The sequence below is a fragment of the Zeugodacus cucurbitae genome, chromosome 5 (assembly GCF_028554725.1).
Source record: "Zeugodacus cucurbitae isolate PBARC_wt_2022May chromosome 5, idZeuCucr1.2, whole genome shotgun sequence".
Lineage (NCBI taxonomy): Eukaryota > Metazoa > Arthropoda > Insecta > Diptera > Tephritidae > Zeugodacus > Zeugodacus cucurbitae.
In genome coordinates, this window is record NC_071670.1 from 48229736 (window position 1) to 48255652 (window position 25917).

The 25917-nt window shown below is 40.1% G+C and overlaps 1 protein-coding gene and 2 long non-coding RNA genes across 3 annotated transcripts in view; 1 reads left to right on the forward strand and 2 right to left on the reverse strand.

Annotated features, from left to right (window-relative positions):
• The window catches only part of LOC128922276 (uncharacterized), a 79482-nt gene extending 54118 nt beyond the window's left edge, over positions 1-25364 (forward strand). Inside the window, exon 3 of the long non-coding RNA XR_008471500.1 lies at positions 24580-25364. This is a non-coding gene — a long non-coding RNA (uncharacterized LOC128922276). The remainder of the gene's footprint in view (positions 1-24579) is intronic.
• LOC105212205 (integrin beta-PS) lies at positions 1332-11746 on the reverse strand. The gene is made up of 8 exons (XM_011184059.3): positions 11208-11746; positions 4771-4999; positions 4598-4673; positions 4351-4521; positions 4034-4297; positions 2536-3272; positions 1989-2469; positions 1332-1568 (listed from the first exon to the last, which is right to left on the reverse strand). Exons 1-8 carry the CDS (start codon positions 11566-11568, stop codon positions 1503-1505), a joined length of 2385 nt encoding a protein of 794 aa, XP_011182361.2. The 5' UTR covers positions 11569-11746; the 3' UTR covers positions 1332-1502.
• LOC128922275 (uncharacterized) lies at positions 13486-17139 on the reverse strand. The gene is made up of 3 exons (XR_008471499.1): positions 15381-17139; positions 14670-15316; positions 13486-14026 (listed from the first exon to the last, which is right to left on the reverse strand). It is a non-coding gene; the product is annotated as an uncharacterized LOC128922275 (long non-coding RNA).
• Positions 25365-25917: the final 553 nt, after the last annotated feature.

Consider the following 25917-nt stretch of genomic DNA (forward strand, 5'->3'; position numbering starts at 1 on the left):
AACTTTTTTTTTCAAGTGGCTTTTTTTCCAGAGAATGCCCCATAGTTGACATACGATACGAACACTACATTGCTTTGATTTCTTGATCAGCCTCTTTCTACGTTCATCAGAACATTTTTACATGTTTGATATTTCCAACCATAACAGCCCCTATTAGACGTCCACTTATTTCACTGTCTTCGGAGTCACTTGACCTCTCCTGAAATCATCAAACTTTCAAGACAATGAGGAGAGAACAAAAGTATTTGAACTCTGTTTAAAGATCTGGATTTCCTATAAGATTTAAAATGTGTGACAGTTTTTTCCAGTCAAGTGCTGTATTTTTTTGGTTTACAAATTTCGAAGCTTGAAAATTTATAATTGATTTATTCGTAGATTTTTCAAAGGAATTCTTTAGTTTCGAGGATAAAGGTGACTTTTTTGAAATTCCGATAATAAGATAAAGGGATTGTTGGATTTAATCGACTATTTACATACTTGTCAAGCAAAAAAGTTTTACAATTTTAATTTCCCACTTACTTTGATAGTTTGAAATAACCTGGAAAAAAACCCGAAAACTTTCAAAATTGTCATATTTAAAAGAAAATTCCTTGGAATGCTTGAATTATCGCTAAAGTAGTACGAATAAAATATTTACTCTGAACAATGACGGGTCGCTTGCAACGCGACAGACCGAAAAAACTCTTATTTTGAGCAAAAGAGAACTAAGCTATACCACAGGGGTTATCGTGGAGCACTTACCTCTAAGAGGCCACCTGCAGAGACTTGGTGTAGAAGAATCTGCAGAATGCATGACGTGTGTGGAAGTTGATGAGACACTTTGCGGATACCCAGCCTTCAGTTGGTTAAGGAGAGACACCTTGAATAGCTCCCAATACTCAAACCTAAGCGAAATTGGGCAACTGGGATGGGAAAAACTTATAAGCTTCGTCAAATCGACCGAGTTGTTTAGTTGCTGCTTATCAGGGTACCCTCGGAGAGCACAATGGGCCTAATGATGGCCTAAGTGCGGCCGCTTGCGGTCAGGCTCTATTTGCCTCCCTCTTCAAGCAACCATCAACGATTTCATTTTAAAGCAAACTGTTGCACATGTTTTGCACAATACTGTTAGCAATACCTGCCAACATAAATGCACTCATGTATGGGAATAGTGCAGCTGTGGTCAAATGCGCAATTATTAGATAAATGTTCGTTGATTATCAGTGTCAACACGTGGAAAATCGATTTCGTTTGGCGGAAATTGAATTTTTAGAAATATTTACTTTTTCCTCTTACATTTGTATCGAATAGGTGACAGCATGATTATAATGACTGAATGCTGACTGAAACACAATTGTTGACAGTTGTAAAAATATTTAATTAAATTTGGTAGTTACAACAATTGTTAAAAATAATGTTCACTAGTAAATACAAAGAATAATTGGCATTTAGTTGCTAATACTCAAAAATGTATGCTGTGGAGATCGACGCAAACTATTCATTTTATATATTTTTAGATTATTTTATGATGATGAATATGTCGGATTTTTAAAGCTTGACGTCGCTTGTTTATACAGTGGGTTGCCATTCTGAAAATAGACAATAAAAAAAATTTAAGCGTCTACATAAATATTATAAATAAACATAAATATTATAATAAGTGTTTATTAGTGAGACAAAATTTAAAAGTGTGAAATAATAGTCAATTTATGATACTTTCGGGGTCGGTATCAATAACAATATTAATATCGATATTTAGTTAAATAAACGATAAATCGCTATAAAATTGAACTCTCTACTTATTTCAACATTATTACCGATAAAAATATCGATTTTGCAATATCGATAAAAATACGATCGATAAAAATATTGATTTTGCAATATCGATAACAATATCGATATCGTTGAAAATATAAATAATCGGTATCAAAATCGCTAAAATATCGATATCAAAATATATTTCAATATAGAAATATGAATGTAAAGGCGTCTCTGTTGTCGCAACTTACCGAATTCCATTCGCGTTTACTTTTTTCCTTCTCAAATCGTCGATATTCTCGATTGTCCTGTATAGTCGTAATAAGTTTCCATAGTAGCAGTGTAGCTAAGCCAATGACCAGAATTGAGCCTACCACACTGTATAAAATCTGAAACAAATCTACCTTTGGCGCACATTCGCGCTCCTTTTGTGCTTTAACTTCGTAAAAACCGTTATTTTCTTTGAACGTAAATGCATATCTACAATCATCAACATCATAAAATTCGCAACTCTTTTCGCCCAGAACTAATTCGGACTTTTCAGGAATTTTATCAACTGCAGTTGTGTTGAGTTTCGTACAGTTAGTAGCACAGTCTTTGGCGTCTTTGAATTTACCCATTTTATACATTTGACATTGTACACAATCTTTCAAGCCCATACAGAGGCTAGAACATGTTGGACACGTCTCGCAATGTGTACCCGAGTAACGACCCTGTGCAGTGGCCTGACATCTACAAATTTTGAAAATCCATAAAAAAATATTTCTTTAATTTCAATTAAACAGTAGTGAAACTTACTTGCAAACACCGCATTCACAGCTGCCTTTACCCGAACATAGTTTATCATCGCCCTTTATCCGACAGCTATCGGTTGATATCGGACATTCGCAGGCTTTACCCTGCCAGCCCTCTGCGCAAACGCACTGTCCGCACTCACATTTGCCTTGCGCGGGGCCAGAGCAGAGCTTTCGATCGTGTCGTTCACAAGAGAAATTGTCACACTGACAGTATTTACCCGATATGACCTCCTCATCATTGCTGCGCTTGTCACATTGGCATTGGCCACAGGAGCAAATGCCGCGTCCATTACAATCGACCTTGGTCGTATTGTCATGGCAGGTGTGACCATTGTCACTGCTCTCTTGCATATTGGTATTCGAACACTGGCACTTGGCGCCCACAAATCTGTCTTCGCACTTACAAACGCCACACACCAGACTGCCTTGTGAGGAGCAATATTGACTTTTAGTCTTCACGTCGTCTTCACACTCGCAGCCGCATAGCATTTTCAGATCAATGATCAAGTTCTCATTTATGCCGACCGGATAGATTTGTATTCTTTGCCGCCAATCGCGTGGATCTACTGGACAGGAAGTTATACGTATTTTTACGGTGAACTTAACCTCATCGCCAACATGTAGACCATCACATTTTGAAGTAGGTACTTCCGGGCCAGCACCGCGACAGGCGGAGTAGTAAGTGATCTTTACACTCTCGGTGGCATTGTCACGCATTTCGATAGAGGATGAAATTTGCTTAAAGAAAAAGAATAATGTATACAAATTTGCGATTTCCTTTCATATATTTCAATTCGTTAGCATGGATTGTAGAATTAGTGTAGACTATATTTCAATTTTCTTTCTCTTGTACCTAAATCACTTTTGTGATAAAAAGAGACAATGTGTTTTTCTTTTTTGACTACTCCTCCACCTAGATGATTCTGTCTCTTCGAGTAACTTTGAGTACTCTTGTCGCAAACCGACAGTATTCTGACGACCAAGTACTCAGGTTGTAGCCTCACACAAAAAAAATATTTTCTTGACCTGGGGCTATCACTATGTATATAATTTGTTTTTGGGGTCGTTAAATCCTAATGCGAGGTACATTTAATCCCATCAGATCAGGGTTTTTAGATTTCCCCAGAAAACCAATATGGTAGACAACGATTTTTAAAATTCATCCGATTCGTTATTCGGGGGTTTTCGGGGTAGCTGATTACGAATCCGGTGTCGGTTTTTCAAAATTCAAAATTGGCGGATCCAATATGGCATCGAAACCGCTCGAAACTCGTTACTCGCAGATTCTTTCAATTTCCTATGCGTAACGAAGGCTTGGGTATTACAATTTACAAATCATAACCGTGTTTTGGTGTAATGTTGTCTCATGTTTAATTCTTGACTAAACATTAATTCGTGCACTTTGTTTTGCTATTCCGTAGACCCATTCACACAGTATAATGATTTTGACCGATAAAAAACGCATTCAAAATATCAGCATTAAAACTCATTTAACTTACCTGATATTGTTCACGTATTAGATTTACCACATTCGATGATTTGTCCGACAAAGGTGCATATGAAGACCCCTCAATATGTTCCGACAAATGTTTGTAGGTATTTTCTACACTTTTTGTGACAGCAAATATGATATTAATCGCATTATCTTTGACAGTGTCTATTATGTGTCCAATACTTGGATAATCCATTAATTCCGCATGTGTATAATGGCCTTCTTTGTCCAGGTGACATTTGCCGTCATTTGGTGCAATCAAACCGGCAAGCTGGAAAATAAGATACGTAGATAAAAAAGCCTTATGCATAAATGTGTGCTCACCTTGCCATCTCCAGCAGTATGAAAAGTTGCATCAGTTGAGAAAATTAGCAGATGTCGTGCCTTTTCACGCCAACCGATCTCTTCGCGACACACGATCGCCTGCATCATGGCTTCCAGGCCACCTTCAGGCGAATCCAAATTAGCCGAAATTTTCGTTTCTTTCACTTTAGACTAGACAAAAACATTGCAAAGAGTGCAGAAATTTTAAATGAAATATATTTTTCGCATATTTTTCTACAAAACTCACTGCAAATTGGAAGGCATCCGTGCTCAGTGGCATAACATTGTGATAACTATGGCATGTCTTATATTTCCTACAATTACTGTTTTTGTGTTTTTTTTTGTGAAAGCAATAGTGAATAATTGTGAATAGCATTGCATTATTTAATATTTTACTTACAGTATTCAATGTTTAATTACCTTTTAGTGATATCGTCGGTGAATGGCATTATAACTTTGTCGGTAAACGAACCAAAGCCCAAACGAAAATCGCTGGTTATATTGCGCATAGTATTCGCTAGAGTATCACCCAATGCGGATAGACTATCCTTATCGTCTTTCATTGACTCAGACAAGTCCATAAGATAGTAGAGATCGACGGGATAGTCGAGTGCACGCGCATATTTCACTGGTAGTGAGTAGACTTCATCTGGAAAGCATTTGAATTGTTGAAAGCAAATTTTAAAAAGTAATTTTTAATAATCTATAACATATGTTGATCGAGGTTGTAGTGTTTTTACACAGCTAAATTAATTGATCAATCAACATTTTTATTGGAAAACCCTTTTTTGCCTTTTACACTGCCGGCTACTCAGTGAACGATCAGCTGTTATACATTTTAGTTTTTGCTTTTCATAAGACGTTGGTAAGTTCCATTAGCTGATTGATATTTTAGCAGCGACATCTACCGTAGCTTTTTTTATGTAATTTGTACATTTTTTATAATGTAATTAACAATACGGTCTTTGTGGCAGAGTTGTATTTCATTTTCAAGTCGATTAAAATTCAATTAAAAATTAATGTAGATTTTTATTTTGTATGGTAAATCGACTTTATAAGCGTTTTAATCGAGTACAGGCCGATTAATTGATCAATTAGCTCCTGTGTATAGAGGCATTCATTACTCAAAATATTTATAACCGAATTTATCTCCTTTATTGTGCTGATGTTATGTATCAAAGGTTGAGAGATATGTAAAGATCACAGTAAGAAAAGAGCAAGCACCAAACAGCCATAAAGCGTAAGATTTATAATTGAAATATAAATCTTTATTTTAAACAAATTATCTCTTATAAAGAGGATTGTTGCAGTACTCCCTATATCAAAACTGTTAAAAATATTTAAGGAATTTAACGGCTCCCTAACATCAACAAAAATTTAAAATATAATATTATAACAAAAATTAGAAAAATCAGTTCTTAGCACGAGTATACGAATCGGCAGTTGAAAGCTGAGGATGGTAGATAGGTTTTAGATTAGGTTAAGTGGCTGTCAGTCAACGCACTTAGGCCTTTGGGAGGCCCATTGTGACACCACCGGGACTGTGATTCCTCACACTATTGAGTCATCTTTGAACCACCCTGTGGTCTTGAGAAGGTGAAATAGTTCACACAATTTGATATGTGCCACTTCGCCCACATCCTCGAGGAAACCGCGTCCAATAATTGCTGTTCTTTTCTTATACAGAGCCTTACACTCGCAAAGAAGGAGCGTTATCGTTTATTCTTCTTCTTTTTCTTGATTACTACTGCTTCTGCAGTAATCATTGAAAGGTATCCCCAGTCCGCTGGCGTGTCTCTCAATCAGACAGTGACCCGTTAAGACCGCTACTAGGATTGTTATTCCTCTTAAATTTCAATAAGCGGCAAGTGCGGCTCTTATTCCACTCACCACGCTTGTCTGCTTATTGAGCAAGTCGTTGATTGTTTCATTTTGATTCAACTATATCTAAAGCATGTTTATCGATTAAATATCTGCAGAGGTATAAAAATTCCCTCTTTATTATCATCTAACTGTAGGGTGGTGCCCAATATCACTATGTCCTGGGACCCATTGTAGGTATATCGTGAAATACGATGTCATTGTCACAAATAAATCCAAACATTCTTTCATCATTTTTGAGGTTATTCTATGAGACTTTAGCGATATTAAATCCGCTTGGGTATCCGAGAATATATATGTGTCTGGTCGTTAGCAACCTTTTTGACGGAATGAGTAGGCTTTTAGATATAAATATATATTTATTTACAAATACATGATTTTAAAGATGTTGGAATTGATGGTTGATACCAAGTTTATTCTAAAATGTTTGGATTACACCGGTGCACAAGAATGTAGTAAAAAAATATATCTTGTGTCTTACGTCCAGAACATGCTTAAGATTTGAAGAATAGCTTTCTACATTCTGCTGGATGGAAATAGCATATACATTCGTAGAAAATTGCGATGCTGAACATTATATAGAAGAGTCGATCGCGGCTGTTTCATTATTGCATCTTGAAAAATGATATCCAAATGGTTGGATAGCAACAAGCTGATGGAATGCTTTCGTCCACTAAATATTAACAAGCGTAATATCTGATAGATATCTACATAAACTACAAAATAACGAATGGTTTGAGTCTAATCATTATAGGTTTAGACCTTGCAATCCTACTATGGATCAAATATTTGAATACACCGCAGAGTAAAGAATAATCTACACGAACGCTTTCATGCTAAATACGGTTTCAAATATTGGAAACAGCCGAATAAAAAATCGTTCAGACATAATCTTTTGCAAGAACATGCAACTTTTGGTTTATACTAATGCCAATGAAAAGATAAGGCGATTAACAGAAGGTTTCAAGACCGGAGCATTATCATGTAGGGACCGAGAAGGTAATCTGGTAACGGATGTCCAGAGCACACTGGGATTATGGAGGGAACACTTCTCCGACCTGCTCAATGGCAGTGAAAGTACAACACCAGGAGATGGCGAACCCGATTCCCCAATCGATGACGATGGAATAGATGTTCCATTACCCGACCATGAAGAAATTCGAATAGCAATTACCCGCTTGAAGAACAACAAAGCGGCGGGGGCCGATGGATTACCGGCCGAGCTATTCAAATACGGCGGCGAAGAACTGATAAGATGCTTGCATCAGCTTCTTTGCAGAATATGGTCGGAAGAAAGCATGCCTGACGATTGGAATCTTAGTGTGCTCTGCCCAATCCATAAGAAGGGAGACCCCACAACCTGCGCCAACTACCGTGGTATAAGTCTCCTCAATATCGCATATAAGGTTTTGTCGAGCGTATTGTGTGAAAGACTAAAGCCCACCGTCAACGAACTGATTGGACCTTATCAGTGTGGCTTTAGACCTGGAAAATCCACAATGGACCAGATATTCACCATGCGCCAAATCTTGGAAAAGACCCGAGAGAGAAGAATCGATACTTACCATCTTTTTATCGATTTTAAAGCTGCCTTCGATAGCACGAAAAGGAGCTGCCTTTATGCCGCGATGTCTGAATTTGGTATCCCTGCAAAACTATTACGGCTATGTAAGCTGACGTTGAGCAACACCAAAAGCTCCGTCAGGATCGGGAAGGACCTCTCCGAGCCGTTCGATACCAGACGAGGTTTCAGACAAGGTGACTCACTCTCGTGTGATTTCTTTAACCTGATGCTGGAGAAAATGATACGAGCTGCAGAGCTAAACAGAGAAGGTAAAATCTTCTATAAGAGTGTACAGCTACTGGCGTACGCCGATGATATCGATATCATTGGAAACAACACCCGCGCCGTTAGTTCTTCTTACTCCAGACTGGATAAGGAAGCGAAGCGTATGGGTCTGGTGGTGAACGAGGACAAGACGAAATATCTCCTGTCGTTAAACAAACAGTCAGCGCATTCGCGTCTTGGCTCCCACGTCACTGTTGACAGTCATAACTTTGAAGTTGTAGATAATTTCGTCTACCTGGGAACCAGCATTAACAGCAATAACAATGTCAGCCTGGAAATCCAACGCAGAATCACTCTTGCCAACAGGTGCTACTATGGGCTAAGTAGGCAATTGAAAAGTAAAGTCCTCTCTCGACGAACCAAAATCAAACTCTATAAGTCGCTCATTATTCCCGTCCTGATGTATGGCGCTGAAGCGTGGACGATGACAACATCCGATGAGACGACTCTTGGGGTTTTCGAGAGAAAGGTTTTGCGCAAGATTTATGGTCCTCTAAACATTGGCAACGGCGAATACCGCAGACGATGGAACGATGAGCTGTACGATTTATACGACGACATTGACATAGTTCAGCGAATAAAAAGACAGCGGCTACGCTGGCTAGGTCATGTTGTACGGATGGAAGAAAACACTCCAGCTCTGAAAGTATTTGATGCAGTACCCGCTGGAGGAAGCCGCGGAAGAGGACGACCTCCACTCCGGTGGAAAGACCAAGTGCAAAGTGACCTGGCTTCACTTGGTGTTTCCAGTTGGCGCCAAAAAGCAAAAAGGAGGAATGAGTGGCGCGCTCTGGTGGATTCGGCTATAATCGCTTAAAGCGGTTCCTACGCCAAATATATATATATATATATAATGCCAATGACATCATCGTACTAAACGATAAAAAAAAATCGTAAATAATGTAAACCTCGAAATTCGGCGTATAATATTTTTATTTTATTTTTTGTTTCAAAATATGTTTCTTCGAAATAAGTAGATAAGGAATAAAGTGTAAATTCTTCATGAGAATTATGTATGACACAGTAGAGTGAATGATGCCAATATGCAAAGCACCAATTCTAAGGGCATTAATAATATTCGGGTGTATTGAAGCGGTGTACTAAGTGTGTGCTGGGTGCGAACTTGAAATTGACAAAAAATCAGTGAGTTGATTCCTTGAAGCAAACTCCAACTGTAACGTCGATATGGTATAATGTATAGAACATGGTTCCATTATTTCTCCTCAGAGTAATATCAACAGTCATTGTTTTTAATATATTTTGGAATATAAATTCAATATAGTATATATAGTGAAGAACAAACTCGAATTTTGACAATAGTAAACATTTTTAAGTTACCGCTACCGGTAACAGTGGAAAATTGTTTGCTTTCTCCATTTTGACAAATTACTAATAATTACACTTTAATGGATTATATTTCGACAATTTTACTTGGAGTTACCTTAATAAATGAAAGTCACCTTGCTTATAAGGGATGTTTTGCTGCAAACTCGGGTATTGAAACTGGATAAGATTTGCATTCTTCGGTTAGCATGGTGATGTAAAATGGCACCAGAGGCCTAATTTACTACTTCTATGATCTCAAATGTCGGTGATTTAAGTTTTTCTTAAGAATTTTAATTACCTGTGATTTTGTAAGTACAGCACTCGATAGAGTACTACTGCACCTTGGGTAGTTATCGAAGTGAACATTAATTTTAGGACATCTTAGTACACTGAATATTGTTTTGCGAGGTTTTTGAACAATTTCAATTCATTCTTGAATTATTTTATTTTCTTTCTAAGCATTTATAATAAGTTTATTTAAATTTATAAGTTATTTAAATTTCATAAACCACGCACAAGATAATAAATTATTTGATTGGGATTTGTTGTAAATAAATTTATTTTAAGCGTCACACAGGTGCTAATTGATTAATTAAACCGCCTCTGCTCGATTAAAATGCTGATTAAGTTCGATTTACCATACAAAATGAAAATCTACATTAATTTTTAATTGAATTTTAATCGACTTGAAAATGAAATACAACTGTGTGGCAAAGACCCTGTTTGTAATTATATATGTATACGTTCTTTGTCTGAGAGTTGTTGTTCACGTTAGACGACGGTAAATGTTTCTATAGATACCCTTATAGAAATTGTATGTTCATAAGTCAATGGAGTAATCGTATCGGAGCTAATTCGTTTTATAAGATGTCGTTGACAATCAGGGTGTTCTATAAATATCTGACGAATAATGTTTTATGATATTACTGAAATTAGTTGAAGTAACCTGTTCATTTCAAGAACATGCCGTAGTACAGGCAATTAATTAGATAGTTCCATATATCCATAAGAACTAGGCTCGGGCATGATCTGAGACGAAATCCAGATACAATAGCCCAGAACGCTATCGACTCGAATTCACAAGGCAGCCCAAGGAAAGGTCGACCCGATCTGACCAGGAGAAGAAAATTAGACAACAAAATATATGTATATGATCCAGAAATATTAGAGTCAAATCAAGTGGGTACCACAAGCTCGAAATAGATGGTTCAGGTTCAGGCGAATCTAAGTTTTCCTCCTTCAATGTCCAGCATTCGCCAGAATAAGGTTAAAATACCTCGGAAGGCACAATTTCGGCGAACCCAGCTACTGGAAGGTGACTGGAATTGACTAGGCCCACTTAAGAACTTTATAACTGAGACCAAACGCTTTGCCGAATCATATGGGTCTTGGCGATCCGTCAAGAGTATTTGGGTATCACAAAGGACACTCCGTGCTGTCGAAGAGAGATTCTCGGAGATGTATCCCTTGTCCTAACCTAGGACCTCACGGGAAGCTACTTTTGTTCAATTTCAAAAACAATGAACTGGATGAAAATGGCAGAATACTGAGATTGCATAATTCAGCAATCAGCTGATGAAACTTATCAACTTCTTATGCAAAGCAAAAACAAAAATGTATACTAGCTGATCGTTTATCGAGTAGCCGGCAGTGTGAAGGGCAAAAACTGGTTTCTTAATCAAAATTTTAATTGATCAATTAGTTAGGCTGTGTGAAAAGCCAATTATGTGATGTAATTATTTTTTAACTCTTCAACAAAATCAAAATCACTTGTTTCTTAAAAAAAAAAATCCACACTTACTGGGTCTCAATTCCAATTTAATGTACTGTGGCATAAGCTGTACTATTTCGCGTTTTTCCTTTTCAATCACATCTCCTATTTTACTCTCACTCGTCAGTGGGCGCTTGATCTCATCGGTTATTTTCGTAATTGGATACTCAATTGACGTGCAGGTTGTAGTCAAATTGCTTTGAAAGCATCGATCTTCTTCAAACAGCGTCACCTTACACCACGCACAGTTCGACGTTTGTATGCAATCCCGACAGGTATCTTTATTCTTACACATATTCTTTTTATCCACATCAGTGAGATCTTTCGCCGTCACAGTGCACGCCACAAGTATTAGTATAAAAAATTCACAGAAACGCCGACGAGTTGCCATAGTGCAATAATTCGTTGTGTTGTTGTATTTTCTTTATTATATTTAGTGTATTCTTTAGTGTAATTCAGAATTTATTATTGGAGCAAATTATTTTTTGAACGTTGTATAGCCATGAAAGGCTGGAACGCAACTAATTTTGAAAGAAAGTGCATTCACCAGCTTTGATTTAATTTTCAAACTCGAGTGTTTTTATGTTTATGATTCATTTGCAAGTTTGCGGTTTTTCATATTCGATATTTATTTCAACCACTCACTTACATTCTAATTAACATTCTTCCGATAACTGTGTATATAAATATATACACATACCTACACTATTACACTTTCGCGTGCTCAGTTGAGTCGCACTGGCGGCGAATTGGTGATAAGCTTTATTTTGTTTTGAATTTTTATTTTTTCAGGGAATACCGTAAGCTATTTCAGCGTTATAATTTCAAGACACATAATTGTGCTTAGCTCTAATATATAATATAAAAAACGTATCAAAATCAACAAGAATGTGATTAAACCCACACATATTTCTCTGTATATATTTATTTTAAGTAGCTAGGTTGTTTATCTCCATTTATAATATAGTATAATAAGTTTTTATAGTACTTGACGTCATCAAGTTGTTGTTATATTAGTTTTTTTTTTACATCGTATTTTATCAAACATATGAGGTCTGTTCATAAATATGGAGAATTTTCAAATTTCACGGGCTACGTACTTTCGGTTATTGATTTAATTCAATTAAAATTAAACAACCGATAAAATTGTTGAGAAAGTGAAGGAAATTGTTATGGCGAATCGTCGAAGCACTTTTAGAGAAATTGCTGAAGATGTCGGCATATCGGTTGGCTTATCCCATGCCATTTTTTTTACGAAAATTATGGGCATTCGTTCCAAAATTGCTGAATTTTGACCAAAAACCCGTTGCATGAGCATCGCATCGATCCAAATTTGCTTAAAATTTGGTGACGAATAATGGATATATGATTATGACATCGAAACCAAAGTCCATTCGTTCCAATGAAAGAGCCCCATAACAAAATAAAAAAAATTGATAAGGTGTGTAACCCGCGCAAATTGAAAATTTAACTTATTTTTGGAACAGACCTCGTATTACTTAAATCAAATGTATAAACAAAAACATTCACAATGCTTATGTGCTACGATTTCATTTATCTGACTCCCCCGTCTAGCTTCGTAGTACCGCTGTAAGCTTAGTTTTATATAACGAGTTAAATGTGGTTTATAGATTGTTCGTATAGTTCTTCATATCATCGTACTAAAACCTACAATAAAACGCAACTCAAGAGAAGCCAGTTAATATATTTTACATAGTGAAAGAAAATATCGATTTTTCGCAGAAGTGGAACCAAAACAAGATCAGACTTTGTTCACAACAATTTCTTCGATTTCCTACTACGAACTACAACAAACAAAACAAACAAAAAATACTATTGGCATGCCTCAACAAGATTTTCATATAAATGTATGAATCTATAGCTTCCAGATCTACACCAAGATATTAAATTTCGTGGGAAATTTCAAAAATGAGAGTAGCCTTCTCATCAGTAATGTCGAGTAAATTTTTAAAAGCTCCTGCTCTATTGAAAATTACTGCCACTTATGAGCAGTGGTTCCTCGCTGTTTCATGTATATTTTTACTACATACTACCTTCCCCCGTTTAAGTTCAAATAATACATACCTGATATTTATTTTAAAGGTTAACAACTTTACGTTACCCATAACTCATTTACCATCATTTATGAAGTCGTTGACGGGTACTGGCACAATTTGTGTTATTTCTATTTTCTTTTCAAACATTCTTGCTAATTCTTATAAAACGCCCTCAATTGAAGATGATATCAATTATGTACGCCCCCTATGAAAGAAGTTTTGATCATTTTATGTCATATGAGATATTTTTTGGGAGTTTTCGTGATTTCCTCCTCATAATTTTTCTTTCTTTTATTGTAGTCCTTTTTATTTTTTTTCCGAAATGTTAGCTCTTTGTAACGTTACGTAAGAACGTTTATCTTACCTTTAAACCTTAAATGCACCCCCAATATAGAGACTTCCGACCACTTCGTTAGGTCATTATCAACTCAGTATAAATTTCAGCAAGCTACAGTAATTTTTAAATAACCGTTAGCATTTATGACGTCTACTGTGAGCAAACCAAACTGCGATACAGATTAAGTTGATCGAATTATGAAACCTTAATTGTCTTAAGGGGGGAGTCTGCTTTAGAGGCTTCAAAAAATCTATGTTTTCAAGGATTTTTTTGGAAAGGAAAGAAATGTCTGATTGAAATGAAACGTTTAGGATTTATTCTTATGTTTTTGAAGAGTCTTCTCAAATTTTTTTATTATTATACATTAGATATTCTTCATGTTTGAAGAAATTTACGGAGGCGCCTCGAGTATGCAATTTCTGTGTGGCGGGCAAGGTGCAGGTCGCAATTTTCATCTGAAACAAAAAAACAAAAGAAATGTTTAATTTTCAATAGTGTAATTCCTAGGTGAACCAAGAAGAAATGAAGAAATTCAACAAAAAGTGTAAAATTCAACAATTCGCAGATTAAAAAAATGCATTAAAAAAAATTACTTTAAATCGTTTAAAAACCGGATTAATGTTAACTTTCTTAAGGTATTTTATGTTCACCTAGAAGAGAATTTAATTCAAAATACAACGCATTTTTATTCGTTTCGATGGGACGTTTACTTTTTTTTCCTATCTTGCCCGCCAATTTGAAAAAATTATAAAAAAGGAAATCCGAGAAATCGCGTGTCAAAGTTTTGGTTCACAAAAAATCGTAAATTTCTTGAACTTACCCTATTAATATGCTAATCAGTGATTCCTGTTCCATATAACTGTCGGACTTCGGACTCTTCAAAAAATTGGTTTTCGACCAATTGCTCGCAAAAAAAAAAATGATTTTTTGAAGCCTCTAAAGCAAGCAGGCTCCCCCCTTAAATAGCATTACCATATATCGTATATGCCATGCATTTAAGGGTTAATATTTATTTATTTATTTATATCATTATCTAAATAGTATTGGATTGTGATTGATGTTTCTGTTCAATCACCCTTATTTGCACCATAAACTTACCTTCTTTGCTATGAACATGTACTCTCATTGGCACTTTTTTGAAGTACTTCGTCGAATAGAATAAAGAATCTCGTAGTGAAAAGTACAGTCTTTAGTAATGTCAAATGCAGTTTATTCCATTGAAAACCAATTAGTGCATTTTCGGTTTCACACAAGCATTTTTGTTTTATTGTATTCGTTCTTCTTCAGATCTATATTTGAAGCTTCTTTTAGGTAGAGGCAACAATAATATGTCTGTTTTGTACACTACTTTTCAAGTACTGTACAAACAAGATAAGCGCTAGCTAACCTATATGTGTATACGAGATGTGTTCAAAAAATAAGTATAATTCCTTATATCCTTAATCCTTTTTGAATACACCGTGTATGGAAGAAAGAGTCGGTAGAAATTTAAGAAATACTTCATTAACCTTTATTAACTTATTTTTATTATTTGAATTATTTCTTTAATTTAATGTGTGACTTTATGAGCTTTATGAAGTATTGCCCTTATCACTATTAAAAGCTTCAAACATGAAGCTTTTGATGACTTGGGAAGAATACATTTGAGAAGAGTTCAATATATAGGTTACTGCAAGTTTAATTCGTCACGGATTTCATCGAAATTGTAGATGAAATATGTTCACTCAGAGATTTGCCATTTTCTGCTGAAGAGAGATCACCATTAAAAACATTTTGACTAGTTATTAATTAAAAATTTGCTAGACAAACCTCCAGTTGTTAGTTGGATCGAGAATGCCTACAATTTTAGTAGTACCATTTAGTTTAGTTATCTTCGAGACACCCACATCTTTCTCCAAATCTTCCAAGAAATTAATGCCAAATTTTTCTTTTTTGGCGTTCATTGGCATATCGAGTTTTCTGAAACGAAATTTTATTTCATTTTGAGTATTAAGCAAGTCTTCAAGTTGTTTTTGCGGTTAATATTGATATATATATATACACACACACTATATAATGCCATATATGTTCACCAATAAATTCCTTCCTAAAATAGCTTCACAGCAATTTGATTGCTAACTACTAGCTGATGGAGTAAAATATTTGTATGTATTGTTATTGTGAGAAATGCATTGAATAGTGAAAAACCCGCGTATAAATCGCTGGTTCGCTGTAATGTTGCTTATTACGCGCCTTTGTTGCCACGCTGCATGCCACAAACGAATTCTTGTGCTCAAGGAAAACAAAAAAAAAAAAACATTAAAATCGTTAAAGTGCTACTCGATGCAGACAGACAAGGGGCGTGGCATCAAATTCATACCCGCCGCAACGCTTTTCTACAAATTATTTTTGCTCCTTCATGTATCCCCCGCATTGTTACCCACGCCGCCTGCTGAGGGCGGAAACATTTTGTAATAAAACTGCCATGCAACATGCAAGCTTCAGTGCATTTCTTTTTTTTGCACCTACCCCTTCAAAGACGACCACATCTTTCTAAACTTTGCTGCTCTTTATTTCTTGTACATACAGTTATACATACATATACTCTTAATGTCGAAATTTAAGTAGCTGCAAGTAGCACATGCCAAGTTGTTGCGGCTGCTGCTGTTGCTGTTGCATTAAAGCTCAACGTAGCTGGTGGCCTTTACAAACCTGCAGTCACTCGTGCCAATCCGCCAGTCACTGGCAGTCAGTTGAGGTTCAGCGCTTAACTGTAAGTACTTCCGACTTTAAAAGCACGTCACATCCGGTTAGACTCTTCAGCCGTGAAGCGTGTGATTCACTTTGAGCATAGACTTGCGAGTGAAAGGCGCCTCAAAGAGTTTGTCTAGTGTCTCTGAAGATCAGTTATTCAACAGCACCACCGTCGTAGGCGGTGGCATAAGCGAGTACTTACTTACCTGTTTAACACATATTTAGGTTGTTGTGGCTTCTTCAAACGTGGACGAGCTCAAAGTGTTTCTATTAAATGTTTTTAGAATCAGGCTACTGTGTATCCGTTAAATATTTAGAAAATTACTTTGCTTGACTACCTTACTATTAGCAAGCCCTTCTGATTTTGCCTGTAATTTAATATTAATATCTCCTATAATAAATAGCAAATCTATGAGTCTTGCTAAGGTTTGGTCATCTGCTACCAATTTTTGAGGAATGTTGTTAAATTGATAGACCGGAAGAACCTACCGTCATGGGAAAGGCAAAGAGGCTCCGTTCAGCAGTCGGTTTTGAGTACTTCTTTTTGAAAATGTCATTCGGTCCTTCTTTACACTCCACTAATGTATGATAATAGATTTCTTTAGGGCAAAAAATCTATATAAGGCCCCTAGACTTTTTTTTGTTTCAGCAGGTCGATGCAACACACCCCACACAATTTCGCAATTTCAAAAGTGCCCGTGGTCGACTCGACTTTGTCAAAAGCTTCACTGTGTCGTTACGCTTTTAGGTATGGTTTTCTGGAATAGGCATCGCATTGCAGTGCAGAATAGCACCCTAATGCTGTAGCTAGGGCAGCGCTATGCAGTGCAGTACGATTATCTGGTATAGGGATCGCATTGCAGTGCAGAATAGCACCCTAATGCTGGAGCTAGGGCAGCGCAAAGCAGTGCAGTACGATCTGGTATAGGGATCGCATTGCAGTGCAGAATAGCACCCTAATGCTGTAACTAGGATCGCATTGCAGTGCAGAATAGCACCCTAATGCTGTAGCTAGGGCAGCGCTATGCAGTGCAGTACGATTATCTGGTATAGGGATCGCATTGCAGTGCAGAATAGCACCCTAATGCTGTAGCTATGGCAGCGCTATGCAGTGCAGTACGATTATCTGGTATAGGGATCGCATTGCAGTGCAGAATTGCACCCTAATGCTGTAAGTAGGATCGCATTGCAGTGCAGAATAGCACCCTAATGCTGTAGCTAGGGCAGCGCTATGCAGTGCAGTACGATTTTCTGGTATAGGGATCGCATTGCAGTGCAGAATTGCACCCTAATGCTGTAAGTAGGATCGCATTGCAGTGCAGAATAGCACCCTAATGCTGTAGCTAGGGCAGCGCTATGCAGTGCAGTACGATTTTCTGGTATATGGATCGCATTGCAGTGCAGAATGGCACCCTAATGCTGTAGCTAGGGCAGCGATATGCAAAGCAGTACGATTTTCTGGTATAGGGATCGCATTGCAGTGCAGAATGGCACCCTAATGCTGTAGCTAGGGCAGCGCAATGCAGTGCAGTACGATTATCTGGTATAGGGATCGCATTGCAGTGCAGAATGGCACCCTAATGCTGTAGCTAGGGCAGCGATATGCAAAGCAGTACGATTTTCTGGTATATGGATCGCATTGCAGTGCAGAATGGCACCCTAATGCTGTAGCTAGGGCAGCGATATGCAAAGCAGTACGATTTTCTGGTTTAGGAATCGCATTGCAGTGCAGAATGGCACCCTAATGCTGTAACTAGGATCGCATTGCAGTGCAGAATAGCACCCTAATGCTGTAGCTAGGGTAGCGCTAGGCAGTGTAGTACGATTTTCTGATATAGGGATCGCATTGCAGTGCAGAATAGCACCCTAATGCTGTAGCTAGGGCAGCGCTATGCAGTGCAGTACGATATTCTGGTATAGGGATCACATTGCAGTGCAGAATAGCACCCTAATGCTGTAGCTAGGGCAGCGCTATGCAGTGCAGTACGATTTTCTGGTATAGGGATCACATTGCAGTGCAGAATAGCACCCTAATGCTGTAGCTAGGGCAGCGATATGCAGTGCAGTACGATTTTCTGGTATAGCATTGCAGTGCATAATAGCACCCTAATGCTGTAGCTAGGGCAGCGCAATGCAGTGCAGTACGATTTTCTGGTATAGGGATCGCATTGCAGTGCAGAATGGCACCCTAATGCTGTAGCTAGGGCAGCGATATGCAAAGCAGTACGATTTTCTGGTATAGGGATCGCATTGCAGTGCAGAATGGCACCCTAATGCTGTAGCTAGGGTAGCGCTAGGCAGTGTAGTACGATTTTCTGATATAGGGATCGCATTGCAGTGCAGAATAGCACCCTAATGCTGTAGCTAGGGCAGCGCTATGCAGTGCAGTACGATTTTCTGGTATAGGGATCGCATTGCAGTGCAGAATAGCTGTAGCTAGGGCAGCGATATGCAAAGCAGTACGATTTTCTGGTATAGGGATCGCATTGCAGTGCAGAATAGCACCCTAATGCTGTAGCTATGGTAGCGCTAGGCAGTGTAGTACGCGTTTCTGGTATAGGGATCGCATTGCAGTGCAGAATTGTACCCTAATGCTGTAACTAGGATCGCATTGCAGTGCAGAATAGCACCCTAATGCTGTAGCTAGGGCAGCGATATGCAGTGCAGTACGATTTTCTGGTATAGGGATCGCATTGCAGTGCAGAATGGCACCCTAATGCTGTAGCTAGGGCAGCGATATGCAAAGCAGTACGATTTTCTGGTTTAGGAATCGCATTGCAGTGCAGAATGGCACCCTAATGCTGTAACTAGGATCGCATTGCAGTGCAGAATAGCACCCTAATGCTGTAGCTAGGGTAGCGCTAGGCAGTGTAGTACGATTTTCTGATATAGGGATCGCATTGCAGTGCAGAATAGCACCCTAATGCTGTAGCTAGGGCAGCGCTATGCAGTGCAGTACGATTTTCTGGTATAGGGATCACATTGCAGTGCAGAATAGCACCCTAATGCTGTAGCTAGGGCAGCGATATGCAGTGCAGTACGATTTTCTGGTATAGGGATCGCATTGCAGTGCAGAATAGCACCCTAATGCTGTAGCTAGGGCAGCGATATGCAGTGCAGTACGATTTTCTGGTATAGCATTGCAGTGCAGAATAGCACCCTAATGCTGTAGCTAGGGCAGCGCAATGCAGTGCAGTACGATTTTCTGGTATAGGGATCGCATTGCAGTGCAGAATGGCACCCTAATGCTGGAGCTAGGGCAGCGATATGCAGTGCAGCACGATTTTCTGGCATAGGGATCGCATTGCAGTGCAGAATAGCACCCTAATGCTGTAGCTAGGCCACCGCTAGGCAGTGCAGTACGATTTTCTGGTATAGGGATCGCATTGCAGTGCAGAATAGCACCCTAATGCTGTAGCTAGGGCGGCGCTATGCAGTGCAGTACGATTTTCTGGTATAGGGATCGCATTGCAGTGCAGAATTGCACCCTAATGCTGTAGCTAGGGCAGCGCATTGCAATGCAGTACGATTTTCTGGAATAGGGATCGCATTGCAGTGCAGAATTGCACCCTAATGCTGTAGCTAGGATCGCATTGCAGTGCAGAATAGCACCCTAATGATGTAGCTCCGATCCCTATACCAGAAAATCGCAGTACCCTGCATAGCGCTGCGCTAGCTACAGCATTAGGGTGTTATTCCGCACTGCAGTGCGATCCCTATACTAGAAAATCGTACTGCACTGCATAGCGCTGCCCTAGCTACAGCATTAGGGTGCAATTCTGCACTGCAATGCGATCCCTATACCAGAAAATCGTACTGCACTGCATAGCGCCGCCCTAGCTACAGCATTAGGGTGCTATTCTGCACTGCAGTGCGATCCCTATACCAGAAAATCGCATTGCACTGCATAGCGCTGCCCTAGCTACAGCATTAGGGTGCTATTCTGCACTGCAATGCGATCCCAATACTAGAAAATCGTACTACACTGCATAGCGCTGCCCTAGCTACAGCATTAGGGTGCCATTCTGCACTGCAATGCGATCCCTATACCAGAAAATCGCAGTACACTGCATAGCGCAGCCCTATACACTGCACAGCGCAGCCCTAGCTACAGCATTAGGGTGCTATTCTCCACTGCAGTGCGATCCCTATACCAGAAAATCGCACTGCACTGCAAAGCGCTGCCCTAGCTGCAGCATTAGGGTACTATTCTGCACTGCAATGCGATCCGTATACCAGAAAATCGCACTGCACTGCATAGCGCTGGCCTAGCTACAGCATTAGGGTGCCATTCTGCAGTGCAATGCGATCCTTATACCAGAAAATCGCACTGCACTGCAAAGCGCTGCCCTAGCTACAGCATTAGGGTGCCATTCTGCACTGCAATGCGATCCCTGTACCAGAAAAGTGCATTGCACTGCATAGCGCTGCCCTAGCTACAGCATTAGGGTGCTATTCTGCACTGCAATGCGATCCGTATACCAGAAAGGTGCATTGCACTGCATATCGCTGCCCTAGCTACAGCATTAGGGTGCTAATCTGCACTGCAATGCGATCCCTTTACCAAAAAACCGTACTGCACTGCCTAGCGGTGGCCTAGCTACAGCATTAGGGTGCTATTCTGCACTGCAATGCGATCCCTATACCAGAAAATCGCACTGCACTGCATAGCGCTGCCCTAGCTACAGCATTAGGGTGCTATTCTCCACTGCAGTGCGATCCCTATACTAGAAACCCGTACTGCACTGCATAGCGCTGCCCTAGCTGCAGCATTAGGGTGCTATTCTGCACTGCAATGCAATCCCTATACTAGAAAACCGTACTGCACTGCATAGCGCTGCCCTAGCTACAGCATTAGGGTGCTATTCTCCACTGCAGTGCGATCCCTATACTAGAAACCCGTACTGCACTGCATAGCGCTGCCCTAGCTGCAGCATTAGGGTGCTATTCTGCACTGCAATGCAATCCCTATACTAGAAAACCGTACTGCACTGCATAGCGCTGCCCTACCTACAGCATTAGGGTGCTATTCTCCACTGCAGTGCGATCCCTATACTAGAAACCCGTACTGCACTGCATAGCGCTGCCCTAGCTGCAGCATTAGGGTGCTATTCTGCACTGCAATGCAATCCCTATACTAGAAAACCGTACTGCACTGCATAGCGCTGCCCTAGCTACAGCATTAGGGTGCTATTCTCCACTGCAGTGCGATCCCTATACTAGAAACCCGTACTGCACTGCCTAGCGGTGGCCTAGCTACAGCATTAGGGTGCTATTCTGCACTGCAATGCGATCCCTATACCAGAAAATCGCCCTGCACTGCATAGCGCTGCCCTAGCTACAGCATTAGGGTGCCATTCTGCACTGCAATGCGATCCCTTTACCAAAAAACTGTACTGCACTGCCTAGCGGTGGCCTAGCTACAGCATTAGGGTGCTATTCTGCACTGCAGTGCGATCCTTATACCAGAAAATCGCACTGCACTGCAAAGCGCTGCCCTAGCTACAGCATTAGGGTGCCATTCTGCACTGCAATGCCATCCCTATACTAGAAAATCGTACTGCACTGCATATCGCTGCCCTAGCTACAGCATTAGGGTGCTATTCTGCACTGCAATGCATTCCCTGTACCAGAAAATCGTACTGCACTGCATAGCGCTGCCCTAGCTACAGCATTAGGGTGCTATTCTGCACTGCAATGCGATCCCTATACCAAAAAACCGTACTGCACTGCATAGCGCTGCCCTATACCAGAAAATCGCATTGCACTGCATAGCGCTGCCCTAGCTACAGCATTAGGGTGCTATTCTGCACTGCAATGCGATCCCTGTACCAGAAAATCGCACTGCACTGCATAGCGCTGCCCTAGCTACAGCATTAGGGTGCTATTCTGCACTGCAATGCGATCCCTGTACCAGAAAATCGCACTGCACTGCATAGCGCAGCCCAAGCTACAGCATTAGGGTGCTATTCTCCACTGCAGTGCGATCCCTATACTAGAAAACCGCAATGCGATCCCTATACTAGAAAACCGTACTGCACTGCATAGCGCTGCCCTAGCTACAGCATTAGGGTGCTATTCTGCACTGCAATGCGATCCCTATACCAAAAAACCGTACTGCACTGCATAGCGCTGCCCTATACCAGAAAATCGCATTGCACTGCATAGCGCTGCCCTAGCTACAGCATTAGGGTGCTATTCTGCACTGCAATGCGATCCCTGTACCAGAAAATCGCACTGCACTGCATAGCGCAGCCCAAGCTACAGCATTAGGGTGCTATTCTCCACTGCAGTGCGATCCCTATACTAGAAAACCGCAATGCGATCCCTATACTAGAAAACCGTACTGCACTGCATAGCGCTGCCCTAGCTACAGCATTAGGGTGCTATTCTGCACTGCAATGCGATCCGTATACCAGAAAGGTGCATTGCACTGCATAGCGCTGACCTAGCTACAGCATTAGGGTGCTATTCTGCACTGCAATGCGATCCCAATACTAGAAAATCGTACTACACTGCATAGCGCTGCCCTAGCTGCAGCATTAGGGTGCTATTCTGCACTGCAATGCGATCCGTATACCAGAAAATCGCACTGCACTGCATAGCGCTGCCCTAGCTACAGCATTAGGGTGCTATTCTGCACTGCAATGCGATCCCTGTGCCAGAAAATCGCACTGCACTGCATAGCGCAGCCCAAGCTACAGCATTAGGGTGCTATTCTCCACTGCAGTGCGATCCCTATACTAGAAAACCGCAATGCGATCCCTATACCAGAAAATCGCACTGCACTGCATAGCGCAGCCCAAGCTACAGCATTAGGGTGCTATTCTCCACTGCAGTGCGATCCCTATACTAGAAAACCGCAATGCGATCCCTATACTAGAAAATCGTACTACACTGCATAGCGCTGCCCTAGCTACAGCAATAGGGTGCTATTCTGCATTGCAATGCGATCCCTGTACCAGAAAATCGCACTGCACTGCATAGCGCTGCCCTAGCTACAGCATTAGGGTGCTATTCTGCATTGCAATGCGATCCCTGTACCAGAAAATCGCACTGCACTGCATAGCGCTGCCCTAGCTACAGCATTAGGGTGCTATTCTGCACTGCAATGCGATCCCTATACTAGAAAATCGTACTACACTGCATAGCGCTGCCCTAGCTACAGCATTAGGGTGCTATTCTGCACTGCAATGCGATCCCTATACCAAAAAACCGTACTGCACTGCATAGCGCTGCCCTATACCAGAAAATCGCATTGCACTGCATAGCGCTGCCCTAGCTACAGCATTAGGGTGCTATTCTGCACTGCAATGCGATCCCTGTACCAGAAAATCGCACTGCACTGCATAGCGCAGCCCAAGCTACAGCATTAGGGTGCTATTCTCCACTGCAGTGCGATCCCTATACTAGAAAACCGCAATGCGATCCCTATACTAGAAAACCGTACTGCACTGCATAGCGCTGCCCTAGCTGCAGCATTAGGGTACTATTCTGCACTGCAATGCGATCCGTATACCAGAAAATCGCACTGCACTGCATAGCGCTGGCCTAGCTACAGCATTAGGGTGCCATTCTGCAGTGCAATGCGATCCCTATACCAGAAAATCGCACTGCACTTCATAGCGCTGCCCTAGCTACAGAATTAGGGTGCCATTCTGCACTGCAATGCCATCCCTATACTAGAAAATCGTACTGCACTGCATAGCGCTGCCCTAGCTACAGCATTAGGGTGCCATTCTGCACTGTAATGCGATCCCTGTACCAGAAAATCGCATTGCACTGCATAGCGCTGCCCTAGCTACAGCATTAGGGTGCCATTCTGCACTGCAATGCGATCCCTATACAAGAAAACCGCATCGCACCGTAGCACTAATTATTAGAAAGCATAGAAGTCCTTAAGGTCATACGCAGTGTCTGAGGAATCTTCGAAGTTCGCTTATGTCCGTCCAACGTCTGAGCAAAAGTTTGCATTCACCACAAAAAAGTTGGTATTTGTGGCTGTGTACAGCGTTTAACTTGGTTCAAATGGCTCTTCGTTTGAACTATTTTGTGGCAATGATGGAGTTGAGTTGGTAAATGCGCACTTAATACCATGGCCAATTTGTTCAAAATATATTTCGACATTGTACATATATAAGCAGAAATAGAAGAATCATGGCTTAAATGGCGACACTGTTTTATGCAAAATTTTAAGCTTTAAAAAATGCACATAATGGAATAAATTTTCTAATCTTTTTGATGTTCTTAATATCATCTGATGTTGCTTCTACAGGCAGCTCAACATCTCCTGAACGGCAGAGGTTTACCATCTCAGATTCACAGCTTCAGCTCGGTGTAACTGTTTCCGCAACACTTTGCCCGCATAGAGTTCCGCCTTACTTGTTAATGCAAGCACTGTTTTAGTCAGGTCGCCTTCAGTTCGCGAAAGAGTTTGCAACTCATTTCGTTTTCAAATTCCGCCGAGAGCGTACATTGAAGCCGCGATGCAATTAAAGTCCATAAAGTAGAAAATAGTAATGGGAAATGGAAAACGGAAAACGGAAAGCGAAAATTACCCACCACTACAAGTCACAAAAACATGGACTTGGCGCAAGTATTTGCAAAGACACAATATATTTCGAAGATAAAACAAAAGAAGGTAGCGGTGAGCGATGTGAAGGGTTTCTGCGGTTGAAGGTGAAAATTTTACGAATTTTCTGCGGTACAACGTCGTGAAACTGACGCACGGCAGCGTTCAAGAGAAACAAGCATGACATTCATTACTTTGTTGTTTGTAAGTTCTGTTTTTTGTCTTGTTTGATTTTAAATGGTTTTCGTGGAATTAAATGGTGGGGCCTTAAGGTATTGGAAATGTGAACCACTGCTGCAATATTGGGTAATTTTTTTTAGAAGTGTCAAAGATTGAACGGTCTCTTGGTTCGATTGTTTTTTTCTAAACGATTTTAACTATCTTGGAATGCCTAAGGCAGAATTTATAAATCTATGAGAAGAGATCGGCCTTTTAAAGTAAAAAACTATAGCAAACACAGCTATAAGTTGCATTCCTCCTCACTATCATTCGGTTCCAAAAATGCCAACTAAAGTATCAATCAAAACACGAAAAATTATGAATTTTATCCTCAAAATTGCGCGGTTGTACACCAAAGACAATTTTTTTCTCACCCAATTTGCCATTTCAAATTGAAAGTAAATTGAAAAGGAAACAGCCGCTTTCACCTGTGCACCTAACATGAACCTAATAATGGGCAAAGCAAACGCCAAAGCAGACGAATATTCAATAAATTTTGTCATAAAAGCGCCGACGAAATGGACAGAAAGGCACAAATTCAGGTTAAATTAAATTTAGTTAATTAAGTAATAGCGGATGCCGAGGAAGCAACAGTAGCAGTAGTTGCAACAACAGCAAGCACCGCAGTGTATTGCAACAACAATACAAGCAAGCAACAAAGCAATTTGAACAGCTTTTAAGGTCGGTCACAACACTAAAAGTAATAACAGCGGCAGTCAAATGGGGTCAAATGTAAGGCACAAGCAAATACATCACGCATTTACTATGCATACATACAAACACATGTTTGAACATACAATGGCTTACTAATATTAACGCGAA

Excerpts from the sequence above, each read along its gene's own strand:
- LOC105212205 (XM_011184059.3), bottom strand. The coding sequence starts at position 11,568 with ATGGCAACTCGTCGGCGTTTCTGTGAATTTTTTATACTAATACTTGTG. Across the intron at positions 2,470-2,535 it reads TGTGAATGCGGTGTTTGCAA|ATGTCAGGCCACTGCACAGG; the intron begins GTAAGTTTCACT and ends CAAAATTTGTAG. Across the intron at positions 1,569-1,988 it reads GTAAACGCGAATGGAATTCG|AATGGCAACCCACTGTATAA; the intron begins GTAAGTTGCGAC and ends GTCTATTTTCAG.